Source organism: Microcaecilia unicolor, chromosome 6 (assembly GCF_901765095.1).
Source record: "Microcaecilia unicolor chromosome 6, aMicUni1.1, whole genome shotgun sequence".
Taxonomy (NCBI): Eukaryota; Metazoa; Chordata; class Amphibia; order Gymnophiona; family Siphonopidae; genus Microcaecilia; species Microcaecilia unicolor.
In genome coordinates, this window is record NC_044036.1 from 734177 (window position 1) to 751592 (window position 17416).

The following is a 17416-nucleotide window of genomic DNA, read 5'->3' on the forward strand; positions in this document are numbered from 1 at the left end:
GAGAGATTAGTATGCTTGCAGGCTCTGAAAGTATAATGCATCCAGCTATTAAATTTATCCCTTGTTCTGTGACGCATTTTGTGACTCTAAACTATGAACCACAGCTAACTTATGATTTCTTACATGATATTTTATTGGGTATGGTCTTACTTCTTATCTTCTAGTGTCTTGTCCTGGACACAAGACAATTTCATACGAGCCCTAGTCATGCACAGAGAAATCTCTCTGATGAAATTACCCCTTACTGGACAAGGAGAGGGAAAGAGGGATATTTGAGTGCTTGAGGGAAATGAGAGACGAGTGTGGGAAGAGAAGGCAAGCGCTGTCTGAGGGGTGTCAGTGAGAGACGTATCAAATCTGAGTCCAGGGAAGTGGAAAGCTGCCCTATGTAGGGATAAGGACTGCAATTGGAAAACTAAGCTTTCTAATACCTGATCTCAGAAGACAGAGGGCCAGAGCTAGCAGGAAATGGAATCAGACTCAGAGGGACTTTCTCCTCTTTCCGCTCCACCTTCACCGTGTCCACATGCTTTGCTCTGCAAATAAAGGAAAGAGCAAAACAGAATCTCAGAGCTCAGCAAGCTTTCCTGTACTGAGACAGGAGGAACAGAGGTTGTATACGCAGCAGAAGAACTACGGGGGATGCCTTGAGAAAGCTTTTGGCAAAACATATGTCAGCACATTTATCCCTATTAATGCAATTCAGATAAGTAACGCTCATATGAATATGGGGAACAGTGTTAAAGCATTATATATTGGTTGCCGCAAAGAAATATACATTACTTTGAGATATAAACATCATAAGATAATATGCAAAAGAAAAAAAGTGTGAAAAAAGAATTTGGATTGATGAAGCTATAAGGTGAAACACTTACTTCCATGTTTTCCAAAGCCAAAGGCTTCAGTGGAAGTTCACCTCTGAAAATCTGTTTTCATAGTATCTAATTAGATGTTTATTAGATTATCAAACCGCAGCGTTTTCATATAGAATATTTGATACTAGTAGAATAGCTGTTATAGTATTCACTGAATTGAGAACCAATTAGAAATGCTTATCTATAACCAGCATTCTCCACTGACAGCAGGATAACCAGGCACACAAGGAAGTGATGTCATCCAGTTGCACCCATGCAGAATAAGAACATAGGAACAGCCTCCATCTAGCCCAGTGTCCTGCTTCCAACAGTGGCCAATCCAGGTCACAAGTACCTGGCAGAAACCTAAATAGTAGTAACATTTCATGCTACCAATCTCGGGGCAAGTAGTGACTTCCCCCGTGTCCATCTCAATAACAGGTTATAGACGTTTCCTCCAGGAACTTGTCCAAAACTTTTTAAAACCCAGATATGCTAGCTGCTGTTACCACATCCTCCAGCAACGAGTTCCAGAGCTTAACTATTCTTTGAGTGAAAAAATATTTAAGCATGTCCATGTAATTTCATCGTGTGTCCCCTGGTCTTTGTACTTTTTGAAAGAATGAAAAATTGATTCACTTTTACCCGTTCTACTCCACTCAGGATTTGGTAGACCTCAATCATATCCGCTCTCTTCTCCAAGCTGAAGAGCCCTAATCTCTTTAGCCTTTCCTCATATGGGAGGTGTTCCAACTGGGTTCGATTCCCACTGCAGCTCCTTGTGACTCTGGGCAAGTCACTTAACCCTCCACTGCCCCAGGTACAAATAAGTACCTCTATATACTATGTAAACCTCTTTGAATGTAGCTGCAAAAACCACAGAAATGTGGTATATCAAGTCCCATTTCTCTACCCTTTCCCCATTTATCATTTTGGTCGCTCTTCTTTGAACCTTTTCTAATTCTGTTATATCTGTTTTGAGATACAGCGACCAGAATTGAACACAGTACTCAAGGTGCGGACGCACCATGGAGCGGTACAAAGGCATTATAATATTCTTGGCCTCATTTTGGATCCCTTTCCTAATAATTCCTAGCATCCTGTTTGCTTTTTTAGCCGCCGCCACCACACACTGAGCAGAAGATTTCAGCGTATTGTCTACAACACCTCCTAGATCTTTTTCTTGAGTGCTGACTCCTAAGGTGGACCCTAGCATCAGGTAACTATGATTCGGATTATTCTTCCCAATGTGCATCACCTTGCATTTGTCTTCATTAAATTCCATCTGCCATTTGGATGCCCAGTCTTCCAATTTCCTAAGGTCTTCCTGCAATTTTTCACAACCCGCATGTGTTTTAACAGCTTTGAATAGTTTTGTGTCATCTGCAAATTTAATCACCGCACTCGTTCCAATTTCCAGATCATTTATAAATATGTTAAATAGCACCGGTCCCAATACAGATCCTTGCGGCACGTCTCACAAAGCTTGGTGAGGCCTAGAAGGCTTTTCTGAACATGTGCAACAGTGCTGCTGCCATGCGGATGCCCCCCCCCCCCCCCACCACCAGTCATGCAGAAAAGACCTGCCCCTCGATATTCAAAGCTATTTAACCAAACAAATGACCGCTGACTGGCTAAGTAGTGTTTTGGCGCCTAATTGCAAATATACAGTGCAAAATAACCAGCTATATCACGCGATAACCGGCAATATTCAGCAAAGACCAGCTAAGTTTAGAGGCAAAATTGACCACATAAATAGCAGTCCTATCTTTGCCCGCTATGAAATTAACCGGCCAGAACTGAAAATTCGCTTAGCTAGTTAAGTTAGTGCCGGCCAAAAAAACCACAGATATTCAATGCTGATCAGTGGAATAAGTAAATAGTAGGAAATATTTTTTCATTCAACAAATAGTTAAGCTCTGGAACTCGCTGCCGGAGGATGTAGTAACAGCGGTTAGCATATCTGTTCAGGCCTCTAAGACTTGCAGCTTCTTTTTTTTTTTATTTGCAAGAAGTCTTTATTGTTCAATGAAACATAACATAAAGTACATTGCAGAATCAACAAGAAAGTACTGTTCTATTGTGAATACAAATAATCTACTAATACTTTCTGTACTGCGGTAAATAACAGTTTCAACTTTCAAATATTAACATCACAGAACTTCAAAACTTTTGTCGATTTTTTTCTGGGTCTAACAATACCCCCCCCCCCCACACACACACACACACACACACACTCTGTCCTCCCCCTCACTACCCACCCTCCCTCCTAAAGGACACAGCTGGCCACTAACAATCATCTCGCACTCAGACAACCAACAGGCTAAACTGACAGATCTTCAGAAGGGACATTATTCCAAACTAATTTCCATTTTCCCATCTGATGTTTGCGCTCAGCCATCAATCTCTCCATTTCGCACACATACCTCAGTTTGCGAAGCCACTTTGCTATTGGGGGAACCCCCTCCCGCCGCCAATGAGAGACCACGGCCACCCTTGCCGTTCCCACCATATGTTTCACCAGGGTTTGTTTACATGTCGCTAGGCCTGCAATCCGAGCAGAGAACAGAAACACCTCAGGAGCCCATGGGATTGTACCTCCCAACCAGTTCTGCATCCTAAAGTGGACTGCTTTCTAAGACTCTAAGACTGGTATGGGATTTGCGTTCCAAGACTTATGACCAAAGACTTGCTGACCTGAACATGTATACCCTGGAGGAAAGGAGGAACAGGGGTGATATGATACAGACGTTCAAATACTTGAAAGGTATTAATCTGCAAAAAAATCTTTTCTGGAGATGGGAAGGCGGTAGAACGAGAGGACATGAAATGAGATTGAAGGGGGGCAGACTCAGGAAAGATGTCAGGAAGTATTTTTTCACGGAGAGGGTGGTGGATGTTTAGAATGCCCTCCCGCGGGAGGTGGTGGAGATGAAAACGGTAATGGAATTCAAACATGCGTGGGATATGCATAAAGGAATCCTTTGCAGAAGGAATGGATCCTCAGAAGCTTAGCCGAAATTGGGTGGCGGAGCAGGTGGGGGGAAGAGGGGTTGGTGGTTGGGAGGCTAGGATAGGGGAGGGCAGACTTATACGGTCTGTACCAGAGCCGGTGATGGGAGACGGGACTGGTGGTTGGGAGGCGGGAAATACTGCTGGGCAGACTTATATGGTCTGTGCCCTGAAAAAGACAGGTACAAATTCAAGATGAGTTTATCTTGGGCAGACTAGATGGCCCATGCAGGTCTTTTTCTGCCGTCATCTACTATGTTACTATGTTACTTGTAGCTTCTAAGTCTCATATCCTGACGTATAACCTTGGTACACCAGTTCACACCTGAAGACTCGATCTCTCTGAAAGTCCTTTAATTGTACATAAGTACATAAGTAGTGCCATACTGGGAAAGACCAAAGGTCCATCTAGCCCAGCATCCTGTCACCGACAGTGGCCAATCCAGGTCAAGGGCACCTGGCACGCTCCCCAAACGTAAAAACATTCCAGACAAGTTATACCTAAAAATGCGGAATTTTTCCAAGTCCATTTAATAGCGGTCTATGGACTTGTCCTTTAGGAATCTATCTAACCCCTTTTTAAACTCCGTCAAGCTAACCGCCCGTACCACGTTCTCCGGCAATGAATTCCAGAGTCTAATTACACGTTGGGTGAAGAAAAATTTTCTCCGATTCGTTTTAAATTTACCACACTGTAGCTTCAACTCATGCCCTCTAGTCCTAGTATTTTTAGATAGCGTGAACAGTCGCTTCACATCCACCCGATCCATTCCACTCATTATTTTATACACTTCTATCATATCTCCCCTCAGCCGTCTCTTCTCCAAGCTGAAAAGCCCTAGCCTTCTCAGCCTCTCTTCATAGGAAAGTCGTCCCATCCCCACTATCATTTTCGTCGCCCTTCGCTGTACCTTTTCCAATTCTACTATATCTTTTTTGAGATACGGAGACCAGTACTGAACACAATACTCCAGGTGCGGTCGCACCATGGAGCGATACAACGGCATTATAACATCCGCACACCTGGACTCCATACCCTTCCTAATAACACCCAACATTCTATTCGCTTTCCTAGCCGCAGCAGCACACTGAGCAGAAGGTTTCAGCGTATCATCGACGACGACACCCAGATCCCTTTCTTGATCCGTAACTCCTAACGCGGAACCTTGCAAGACGTAGCTATAATTCGGGTTCCTCTTACCCACAGTCAACTAGGAACTGTCAGCATCTAACAATGGAATCAACTTTCACTATAACTTCTGCTTTCCCATAAGCTTAACTTCTTCTGCTGAATAACACAATTCAGAAGGCTTTTATTTCAAGCTATAACTACATAGGCTCTCTTCCAAGCTGAACTCTCCTCTCTTCCTGAATGGTTACTTCTTTCACTGGCCTTCTGCCTGCCCTCTGAATTAGTTTACTCTTGACTCTTTGTTGGGACTGGTGGGGGTGGATATCTGGTTAAGTCCGCCTACCAGCAGGTGGAGACAGAGATAAACAAACTAAAGGCAGTGATGCCAGACGGCCAGCTCCTTCCTCAGTTAGTATGTCATTCGTAAGCATTTGCAAAGGTCAAAAATATGAAACCAATAACAACCAGAAACCATCTTCACTATGAAAAACAGAGAACCAAATAAGAACTTCGAAATAACTGCAACTTGATCCAGAAATCGGAATCCTTTCCATGTTCCCATATCCCCCAAATCTTTAACAATCTTTTCTAGGTCTTCCCCAAAAAGCAATTTCCCTCGCAAAGGCAATTTAATGAGCCGTTGCTTAGAGGCCATATCTGCGGCCCAATGACGGAGCCACAGAAGACGCCGAAAGGAAACGGTCAAGGCCATGAGTTTGGCCGAAGCACGGACCAAATCATACAAGGCATCCGCCAAGTACGCCAGCCCAATATCCATCAGCGACATCTGAGGAGTTCCCGGCATATCAGACTCCGAAATCAAATAAATAAAGAAATAAAGGTTCTGGTGTGGATTGGTTATTAGACAGAAAACAGAAGGTAGGGTTAAATGGTCATTTCTCTCAATGGAGGAGGGTGAACAGTGGTGCGGCAGGGAACTGTAATAGGATCAGTGCTATTTGGAAGACCATACTTCCAAATAGCAGATGGAATTTAATGTGGATAAATGCAAAGTGATGCACTTTGGGAAGAATAATCCAAATCATAGTTACCTGATGCTAGGGTCCACCTTGCTGGTCAGCACCCAAGAACAAGATCTAGGTGTTGTAGACAATATGCTGAAATCTTCTGCCCACTGTGGGGCAGCAGCCAAAAAAGCAAACAGGATGGTAGGAATTATTAGGAAAGGGATAGAAAATAATACCAAGAATGCTATAAAGTGAATGATACATACCTGTAGCAGGTGTTCTCCGAGGACAGCAGGCTGATTGTTCTCACGACTGGGTGACGTCCGCGGCAGCCCCCACCAACCGGAAAAGGCTTCGCGGGACGGTCGGCACGCAGGGCACGCCCACCGCGCATGCGCGGCCGTCTTCCCGCCCGTGCGCGACCGCTCCCGCCAGTTGAATGACAAGCAATAAAATATGAAACACAACTCCAAAGGGGAGGAGGGAGGGTAGGTGAGAACAATCAGCCTGCTGTCCTCGGAGAACACCTGCTACAGGTATGTATCATTCACTTTCTCCGAGGACAAGCAGGCTGCTTGTTCTCACGACTGGGGTATCCCTAGCTTTCAGGCTCACTCAAAACAAGAACCCAGGTCAATTGAACCTCGCAACGGCGAGGGTACAACAGAAATTGACCTACGAAGAACAACTAACTGAGAGTGCAGCCTGACCAGAATAAATTCGGGTCCTGGAGGGTGGAGTTGGATTTACACCCCAAACAGATTCTGCAGCACCGACTGCCCGAACCGACTGTCGCGTCGGGTATCCTGCTGGAGGCAGTAATGTGATGTGACTGTGTGGACAGATGACCACGTCGCAGCCTTGCAAATCTCTTCAATAGTGGCTGACTTCAAGTGGGCCACTGACGCTGCCATGGCTCTGACACTATGAGCCGTGACATGACCCTCAAGAGCCAGCCCAGCCTGGGCGTAAGTGAAGGAAATGCAATCTGCTAGCCAATTGGAGATGGTGCGTTTCCCGACAGCGACCCCTAGCCTGTTAGGGTCGAAAGAAACAAACAATTGGGCGGACTGTCTGTGGGGCTGTGTCCGCTCCAAGTAGAAGGCCAATGCTCTCTTGCAGTCCAATGTGTGCAACTGACGTTCAGCAGGGCGGGTATGCGGCCTGGGGAAGAATGTTGGCAAGACAATTGACTGGTTAAGATGGAACTCCGACACCACCTTCGGCAGGAACTTTGGGTGGGTGCGGAGCACTACTCTGTTGTGATGAAATTTGGTATATGGAGCATGAGCTACTAGGGCTTGAAGCTCACTGACCCTACGAGCTGAAGTAACTGCCACCAAGAAAATGACCTTCCAGGTCAAGTACTTCAGATGGCAGGTATTCAGTGGCTCAAAAGGAGGTTTCATCAGCTGGGTGAGGACGACGTTGAGATCCCATGACACTGTAGGAGGCTTGATAGGGGGCTTTGACAAAAGCAAGCCTCTCATGAATCGAACGACTAAAGGCTCTCCAGAGATGGCTTTACCTTCCACACGATAATGGTAAGCGCTAATCGCACTAAGGTGATTCCTTACTGAGTTGGTCTTGAGGCCAGACTCTGATAAGTGTAGAAGGTATTCAAGCAGTTTCTGTGCAGGGCAAGAACGAGGTTCTAGGGCCTTGCTCTCACACCAAACGACAAACCTCCTCCACTTGAAAAAGTAACTCTTTTTAGTGGAATCCTTCCTGGAGGCAAGCAGGACCCGGGAGACACCCTCCGACAGACCCAACGCAGCGAAGTCTACGCCCTCAACATCCAGGCCGTGAGAGCCAGAGACTGAAGGTTGGGGTGCAGTAACGCTCCGTCGCTCTGCGAAATGAGAGTCGGAAAACACTCCAATCTCCACGGTTCTTCTGAGGACAACTCCAGAAGAAGAGGGAACCAGATCTGACGGGGCCAAAAGGGCGCTATCAGAATCATGGTGCCGCGGTCGTGCTTGAGCTTCAGTAAGGTCTTCCCCACCAAAGGTAGGGGAGGATAAGCATACAGGAGGCCGGTCCCCCAATGGAGGAGAAAGGCGTCCGACGCTAGCCTGCCGTGTGTCTGAAGTCTGGAACAGAACAGAGGCAGCTTGTGGTTGGTCTGAGAGGCGAAAAGGTCCACCGAGGGGGTGCCCCACTCTCGGAAGATCTTGCGTACCACTCTGGAATGGAGCGACCACATCGTGCGGGTGCATGACTCTGCTCAGTCTGTCGGCCAGACTGTTGTTTACGCCTGCCAGGTATGTGGCTTGGAGGAGCATGCCAAACTGGCACGCCCAGCGCCACAGCCCGACGGCTTCCTGACACAGGGGGCGAGATCCGGTGCCCCCCTGCTTGTTGACGTAATACATTGCAACCTGATTGTCTGTCCGAATTTGGATAATTTGGCAGGACAGCCGATCTCTGAAAGCCTTCAGCGCGTTCCAGATCGCTCGGAGCTCCAGGAGGTTGATCTGCAGATCCTTTTCCTGGAGGGACCACAGACCCTGGTGTTGAAGCCCATCGACATGAGCTCCCCAACCCAGGCGAGATGCATCCGTCGTCAGCACCTTCGTGGGCTGCGGAATTTGGAATGGACGTCCCAGGGTCAAATTGGTCCGGATGGTCCACCAGAGCAGTGAAGTGCGGCAACTGGTGGAGAGGCGGATGACATCTTCTAGATTCCCGGTGGCTTGGAACCACTGGGAAGCTAGGGTCCATTGAGCAGATCTCATGTGAAGACGAGCCATGGGAGTCACATGAACTGTGGAGGCCATATGACCCAGAAGTCTCAACATCTGCCGAGCTGTGACCTGCTGAGACGCTCTGGTCTGCGAAGCGAGGGACAGGAGGTTGTTGGCCCTCGCTTCGGGAAGGAAGGCCTGAGCCGTCTGGGTATTCAGCAGAGCTCCTATGAATTCCAGAGACTGGGTTGGCTGGAGATGGGACTTTGGGTAATTTATCACAAACCCCAGCAGCTCCAGGAGTTGAATAGTGCACTGCATGGACCGGAGGGCTCCTGCCTCCGAGGTGTTCTTGACCAGCCAATCGTCGAGATATGGGAACACGTGCACTCCCAGCCTGCGTAGGTACGCCGCCACCACCACGAGGCACTTTGTAAACACTCGTGGGGCGGAGGCGAGCCCAAAGGGCAGCACACAATACTGAAAGTGCCGTGCGCCCAGGCGGAATCTGAGATACTGTCTGTGAGCTGGCAGTATCGGGATGTGAGTATATGCATCCTTTAAATCCAGGGAACATAGCCAATCGTTTTTCTGAATCATTGGCAGAAGGGTGCCCAAGGAAAGCATCCTGAACTTTTCTTTGGCCAGGAATTTGTTCAGGCCTCTCAGGTCTAGGATGGGACGCATCCCCCCTGTTTTCTTTTCCACAAGGAAGTACCTGGAATAGAATCCCTGCCCTTCCTGCCCGGGTGGTACGGGCTCGACCGCATTGGCGCTGAGAAGGGCGGAGAGTTCCTCTGCAAGTACCTGCTTGTGATGGGAGCTGAAGGATTGAGCTCCCGGAGGACAATTTGGAGGCAGGGAGGCCAAATTCAGGGCGTATCCGCACCGCACTATTTGGAGAACCCACTGGTCGGAGGTTATGAGAGGCCACCTTTGGTGAAAAAATTTTAACCTCCCCCCGACCGGCAGATCGTCCGGTACGGACACTTTGAGGGCGGCTATGTTCCCATGGATCCAGTCAAAAGCCCGTCCCTGGCTTTTGCTGTGGAGGCGCAGGGGGCTGCTTAGGCGCACGCTGTTGACGGGAACGAGCGCGCTGGGGCTGTCCCTGTGCCTGACGAGGCCTTCGGGCCGGCTGGTTGTACCTACGCTTTGCAAAAGAATAGGGTGCAGCCTGCCGGGCCCGGGAAAAACGTCCACCTGCTGAGGTGGATGCTGAAGGCGCCCGGTGGGAGAGCTTGTCGAGAGCGGTTTCCCGCTGATGCAGTTGGTCCACCATCTGCTCGACCTTCTCACCAAAAATGTTATCCCCCCGGCAAGGGACGTCGGCCAGTCTCTGCTGGGTGCGATTGTCCAGGTCAGAGGCACGCAGCCATGAGAGCCTGCGCATCACTATACCTTGGGCCACAGCACGAGATGCCACGTCACAGGTGTCATAGATACCCCTGGACAGGAACTTTCTGCACGCCTTCAGCTGCCTGACCACCTCCTGATAAGGCCTGGACTGCTCCGGCGGGAGCTTATCGACCAGGTCCGCCAGTTGTTGCACATTGGTCCGCATGTGGATGCTCATATAGAGCAGGTATGACTGGATGCGGGTCACGAGCATGGAGGATTGGTAGGCCTTCCTCCCAAACGAGTCCAGAGTGCGAGACTCCCGCCCCGGGGGCGCCGAGGCGGTATCCCTCGAACTCCGTGCCCTCTTGAGAGCAGAATCCACGACCGCCGAGTCATGGGGCAATTGGGGCCGCATTAACTCTGGGTCCGAGTGGATCCTGTACTGGGACTCTGCTTTCTTGGGAATGGTGGGGTTAGTTAACGGTCGCACCCAGTTCCGAAGCAGTGTCTCCTTGAGGACATTGTGCAGCGGCACCGTGGAGGACTCTCTAGGTGGTGATGGATAGTCGAGGACCTCGAGCATCTCGGCCCTCGGCTCTTCCACAGAGACCACGGGAAAGGGAATGCTAATAGACATATCCCGCACAAAGGAGGCAAAGGAGAGACTCTCAGGAGGTGAGAGCTTCCTCTCCGGTGAAGGCGTGGGGTCCGAGGGAAGGCCCGTAGACTCCTCTGAGGAGAAATATCTAGGGTCCTCCTCTTCCCCCCACGAGGCCTCATCCTCGGTATCGGACATGAGCTCATGTAGCTGAGTCCTGAACCGGGCCCGGCTCGACGTCGAGGCACCGAGGTCTCGGTGTCGTCGAGCGGTGGACTCCCGCGTCGGTGGGGACGGAGCTCCCTCCATCGATGTCGACGGGGACTCCACCTGCGTGGCGGTCGAGACCGGCGCCGCAAGCGGCGGCGGTGTCGACGGCCCCGGCGCCGGGCTAGAGCTCGCCGGCGCCACAGACATCGGCGCCGGCACAGCCTGGCGCATCAGCCCTTCCAGGATCCCCGGAAGGATGGCTCTGAGGCACTCGTCCAGGCCCGCTGCCGGGAAAGGCGGTGGGGCCGGCAGGGGTGTCAGTGTCAGAAGCTGATGGGGGCCAGGAGACGGCACCGAGGTGCCGGAACCCTGACGCGTCGGTACCTCCACAACCGACGGGGACCTCTCCTCTCGGCAATGACGCTTCGGCGTCGCCTCCTCTCCGATGTCTGGATGCACCGAGGGCGACCGGTGACGACGCTTCTTGTCCTTCTTTCGATGCGCGTCACCGGCGCCGGGAGGTATGGAGGAGGAGGAGGACGATCCCCCTCGGTCTCGAGGAGCCGGGTCAGACAGGGTTCGGTCCCGTGGACCACGGGCTGAGGGAGTGACCGGGGCCGACTGCCCACGCGGCCGCTCACCTCCACCCTCGCCGCCGGACCGGCGGGCCGACGGGACCTGTTCTCCTGGGGTCGATGCCATCGGTGCCGATGTCTCGGGCATCGATACCGGTACCGAAGGACCGGGCGTCGATACCGATGCCGTCGAGGTCGACGTCGAGGGGCCGGCGCAAGTTCCAAAAAGACGGTCCTGCAGAACTTGCCTCGCAACTTGAGTCCGTTTCCGGAGACCGAGACACAGGGAACACGACTTGATATTGTGCTCCGGCCCGAGGCACTGGAGGCACCAAGCGTGGGTGTCGGTCTGCGAGATCGGCCGGCCGCAGCGACCACACTTTTTAAATCCACTCGGGACCTTCGAGGACATCGACGGAAAAATCGCGTTGGCGAAGTCAAAGTCGTCAATGGTGGCGAAAATCACACCTCGAAAAAGAAAACGACCGTGCGGCCACTAGGCCGCAACGCGGCGTCCCTGCTGAAAACGAGGGAAAAAGGGAGCGCGTGCTCCACACGCTCAGGTTTTCTTTTTTTTTTTTTTTTGAAAAAGAAAAGGGAAACCGGCGGTAACAAAAAATTAAATCGAAAACAACGATCCGCGTAAACGCGATCGACTTTCCGGCGGCTGAAAACAGAGAGAGCGGCAAAGCACGACTCTCTCCAGACGCGGAAAAAAAGGAACTGGCGGGAGCGGTCGCGCACGGGCGGGAAGACGGCCGCGCATGCGCGGTGGGCGTGCCCTGCGTGCCGACCGTCCCGCGAAGCCTTTTACGGTTGGTGGGGGCTGCCGCGGACGTCACCCAGTCGTGAGAACAAGCAGCCTGCTTGTCCTCGGAGAATGCCTCTGTATTGCTCCATGGTGCAACTTCACCTTGAGTACTACTACTATTACTATTACTACTATTTAACATTTCTAAAGCGCTACTAGGGTTACGCAGCGCTGTACAATCTAACAAAGAAGGACAGTCCGTGCTCAAAGGAGCTTACAATCTAAAGGACGAAATGTCAAGTTGGGGCAGTCTAGATTTCTTGAATAGTGGTTAGGTGCCGAAAGCGACATTGAAGAGGTGGGCTTTGAGCAAGGATTTGAAGATGGGTAGGGAAGGGACTTGGCGTATGGGCTCAGGGAGTTTATTCCAAGCATAGGGTGAGGCGAGGCAGAAAAGGCGCAGTCTGGAGTTGGCGGTGGTGGAGAAGGGTACTGAGAAGAGGGAGTTGTCCTGTGAGCGGAGGTTACGGGTAGCAGCGTAAGGGGAGATGAGGGTACAGAGGTAGTGAGGGGCTGCAGATCGAGTGCATTTGTAGGTTAGTAGGAGAAGCTTGAACTGTATGCGGTACCTGATCGGAAGCCAGTGAAGTGACTTGAGGAGAGGGGTGATAAGAGCATATCGGTCTAGGCGGAAGATAAGACTGGCAGCAGAGTTCTGAATGGATTGAAGGGGGGATAAATGGTTAAGTGGGAGGCCAGTGAGGAGTAGGTTGCAGTAGTCAAGGCGAGAGGTGATGAGAGAGTGGATGAGAGTTCGGGTGGTGTGCTCGGACAGGAAGGTAAAATTATGTATAATCATACCTGATAATTTTCTTTCCATTAATCATAGCTGATCAATCCATAGACTGGTGGGTTGTGTCCATCTACCAGCAGGTGGAGATAGAGAGCAAACTTTTGCCTCCCTATATGTGGTCATGTGCTGCCGGAAACTCCTCAGTATGTCGATATCAAAGCTCCATCCGCAGGACTCAGCACTTAGAGAATTACACCCACGAAGGGACACTCTGCCCAGCTCACCACCGCCGAAACGGGGGAGGGGAATTAACCCAGCTCATCCCCACACAAGTGGGGGAGGGGAATCCGTCCAGCTCATCCCCGCGGAGCGGGGGAGGGACACCACACCCGCCGATGCGGGGGGATCTGGCTTATCCTGCAACCGCAACCGCGGGAGGAGCTGACTGACCCTAACACCGCCGAAGCGGGAGGGGTACAAAGCTGCCCTACAGCCGCACGAAGCGGGAGGGAGTGCCGGCAGAATTTATGTCTCAATCCAGCCCCGTAAAACGGAGGGGAGAGGAATGCAGCAGCTCACTGTAACACAAACTCGTCTCAACTCTTGAAGAATCCAAGTGAAAGAAGAACTTGAACACGAAGTCCTCCTGAAGTAACTGAAGGCTAAACTTGAACCTAAAATTCAACCAGAATATAAACAGTACAGATATCTGGGAGGGGCTATGGATTGATCAGCTATGATTAATGGAAAGAAAATTATCAGGTATGATTATACATAATTTTACCTTCCATATCATCAAGCTGATCAATCCATAGACTGGTGGGATGTACCGAAGCAGTACTCACCCAGGGCGGGACATAGAAATCCCTGACCTCAACACTGAAGCTCCAAACTGGGCCTCCGCCCGTGCAGCCACAGTCAAACGGTAATGCTTGGAGAATGTATGAGCCGAAGCCCACGTTGCCGCCTTGCATATCTCTACCAAGGAGACGGATCCGGCCTCTGCCATCGAGGCCGTCTGAGCTCTCGTGGAGTGAGCCTTCTGGATAGGCGGCACCTTCCCCGCGGCCACATAAGCCGCTGCAATGGCTTCCTTGACCCATCTTGCCACTGTAGGCTTAGCAGCCTGCAGACCCTTACGAGGACCTGCAAACAGGACAAACAGATGATCCGATTTCCGGAAATCATTGGTCACTTCCAAGTATCTGATGATGACTCGTCTCACATCCAGATATTCAAGAGCGGAGTACTCCTCTGGGTAGTCCTCCCTACGAAAGGAAGGGAGACAGAGCTGCTGATTCACATGGAAGCGAGAACCAATCTTGGGCAGGAAGGCAGGCACTGTGCGAATAGTCACTCCTGCCTCAGTGAACTGCAGAAAAGGCTCTCGACATGAGAGCGCCTGGAGCTCGGAAACTCTTCTGGCTGAAGTGATAGCCACCAAAAAGACTGCTTTCAACGTCAGGTCTTTCAGAGATGCCCTCGACAAGGGTTCCAAAGGCGGCTTCTGCAATGCTCTTAGCACCAGGTTGAGATTCCACGCAGGCACCACTGAGTGCAGAGGAGGGCGCAGGTGATTAACTCCCTTGAGAAAGCGCACCACATCTGGCTGCGAAGCCAGGGAAGCACCCTTCAGGCGGCCCCTGAAGCAAGCCAGAGCCGCTACCTGGACTTTAAGGGAACTGAGCGACAGGCCTTTCTCCAGACCTTCTTGCAGGAACGCCAACACTGAAGAAATTGGAGCAGTGAAGGGAGAAAGTGAGCCTGCTTCACACCATGCTGCAAAGATACGCCAAACCCTGGCGTAAGCAGTAGAAGTAGAGCGCTTCCTCGCTCTCAGCATAGTGGCGATGACCTTGTCTGAGAAGCCCTTCTTCCTCAGACGCTGCCGCTCAATAGCCAGGCCGCAAGACCAAAGGGAGAGGGATACTCCATCACCACGGGACCCTGATGTAACAGGCCCTGCTCCACTGACAGCCGCAGAGGATCGTCGACTGAGAGCCTGAACAAGTCCGCATACCAGGGACGTCTGGGCCAATCCGGACCCACCAGGATTACCCTGCCGGGATGCTTTGCCACCCGGTCTAGCACCCTGCCCAACATGGGCCAGGGCGGGAACACATAGAGGAGCTCTTGTGTCGGCCACTGTTGGAGAAGAGCATCTACTCCCAGGGATCGAGGGTCCCGTCCTCTGCTGAAAAAGCGCGGCACTTGGCCATTGGCCGATGACGCCATCAGATCTAGGCTCGGCTGGCCCCAGCGCTTCGTGATGTCCAAGAACGCCTGAGCAGATAGTTGCCACTCTCCGGGCTCCAAGGTATGGCGACTGGGAAAGTCCGCCTTGACATTCATGACTCCGGCAATGTGGGCCGCTGAAAGCTGCTCCAGGTTCGCTTCCGCCCACTGGCAAAGACTCATAGCCTCCTTGGCTAGAGGGGCGCTCTTGGTACCTCCCTGGCGGTTGATATAGGCCACAGCCGTGGCATTGTCCGACAGGACCCGTACAGGCTTCAACACCAGTACCGGGATGAACTCCAATAACACCAACCGAATGGCTCTGAGTTCCAGGAGGTTGATAGACCACTTGCCTCTGCAGGAGACTAGAGCCCCTGCGCTGTCCTTCCCAAGCAGTGGGCTCCCCAGCCCATCAAAGAGGCGTCTGTCGTGACGACAATCCACTCCGGGGTCACCAGAGGCAATCCTGCAGACAACTTGTCTGTCTGCGTCCACCAGCTCAGCGCCTTGCGCACTGCTGGGTCCACGGGAAGGCGCACAGCATAATCCTCCGACATCGGAGTCCAGCGCAGCAGCAGAGATAGCTGTAGTGGTCTCATATGAGCCCTGGCCCAGGGCACTACTTCCATCGTGGCCGTCATAGAGCCCAACAGCTGCACGTAGTCCCAAGCCCGAATAGGAGAGGCTACTAGGAACTAGTCCACCTGAGCCTGAAGCTTGACAATCCGATTGTCTGGCAGGAACACTCTGCCCACTTGGGTGTCGAATCGAACTCCCAGATACACCAGGGACTGAGTCGGGCGCAGCTGGCTCTTCTTCCAGTTGATGATCCATCCCAGGGAGCTCAAAAGAGCAACTACCCGGTCCATAGCTTTGCCGCACTCTGCAGAAGAGGGGGCTCGGATCAACCAGTCGTCCAGATAAGGATGGACTTGTACTCCTTCCTTTAGCAGGAAGGCCGCTATGACCCCCATTACTTTGGAAAAGGTCCGCGGAGCAGTAGCCAACCCGAAAGGGAGGGCTCTGAACTGGAAGTGTCGTCTCAGGACTGTAAAACGCAGAAAGCGTTGGAGAGGAGGCCAGATGGGAATATGCAGGTACGCTTCCTTGATGTCCAAGGAAGCCAAGAACTCTCCTGCCTTCACTGCCGCTATAACAGAGCGGAGAGTCTCCATGCGAAAGTGCCTCACTTTCCAGGCCCGATTGACCCCTTTGAGGCCGAGGATAGGCCGGACAGAACCTCCTTTCTTTGGAACCACAAAGTAAATGGAGTAACGTCCCTTGCCAATCTGATTTTTTGGCACCGGAACGACCGCACCCAGGCGGATCAGGTTGTCCAAGGTCTGCTGCACTACCACAGCTTGACCGGAGACTTGCAGGGAGAGAGTACAAACCCGTCTCTTAAGGGTTGGCAGAACTCTAGCTTGTAGCCGTCTCTGATGACTTCCAGCACCCACGCGTCTGAAGTTATAGTGGTCCACTCGCCCAGAAACGAGGACAGCCGTCCGCCAATCTGCACTGGGGCGTGGACCAAGGCCCCGTCATTGGGTACGAGACCCTGGGGGAGGACCGGAGGGAGCACCTCCGGGACGGCGGTCTCTGCGAAAGGAATGCTGCTTGGGGGAGAAATTCCTCTTGAAGGAAGAGGGGGCAGAGGAACCCGACTTGCCCGGGCGGTACCGATGGGCTTCCTGCAACCGTCCTCTGGAGGTATCGGGACGAGTACTAACCCGAGCCCTGACCTCTGGTAATTTCTTGCCCTTAGACGTGCCGAGATCGGTCACGATTTTGTCCAGCTCGACCCCAAAGAGCAGCTTGCCTTTAAAAGGCAATCTAGCCAGGCGGGATTTAGAGGCGTGGTCAGCAGACCAATGTTTCAGCCAAAGCCACCGCCGCGCAGAGACTGTCTGAGCCATGCCTTTAGTTGAGGCTCTCCAGACATCATACAGCAAGTCTGCCAAATAGGCTAAGCCCGATTCCAGGGCCGGCCAATCAGCCCTCAAGGAATGATCTGAGGGGGAAGCCCGCTGCACCATAGTCCGGCACGCCCTGGCCACATAGGAGCCGCAAACTGAGGCCTGCAAACTTAAAGCAGCTGCCTCAAAGGACGACCTTAAGGTCGCCTCCAATCTTCTGTCTTGGGCGTCCTTTAGGGCCGTGCCACCTTCCACCGGCAACGCCGTTTTCTTAGTCACCACAGTGATTAAAGAATCCACGGTAGGCCACAGATAGGCCTCACGTTCACTCACAGCCAAAGGAT

At 51.8% G+C, this 17416-nt stretch overlaps 1 protein-coding gene across 1 annotated transcript in view; it reads right to left on the reverse strand.

The window, feature by feature from the left end:
* Window positions 1–17416, reverse strand: part of CCDC17 (coiled-coil domain containing 17) — a 152707-nt gene that overhangs the window by 73731 nt on the left and 61560 nt on the right. Inside the window, 1 exon segment of the mRNA XM_030208030.1 lies at window positions 432–536. Within this exon segment, the coding sequence (XP_030063890.1) occupies window positions 432–536 (105 nt within the window).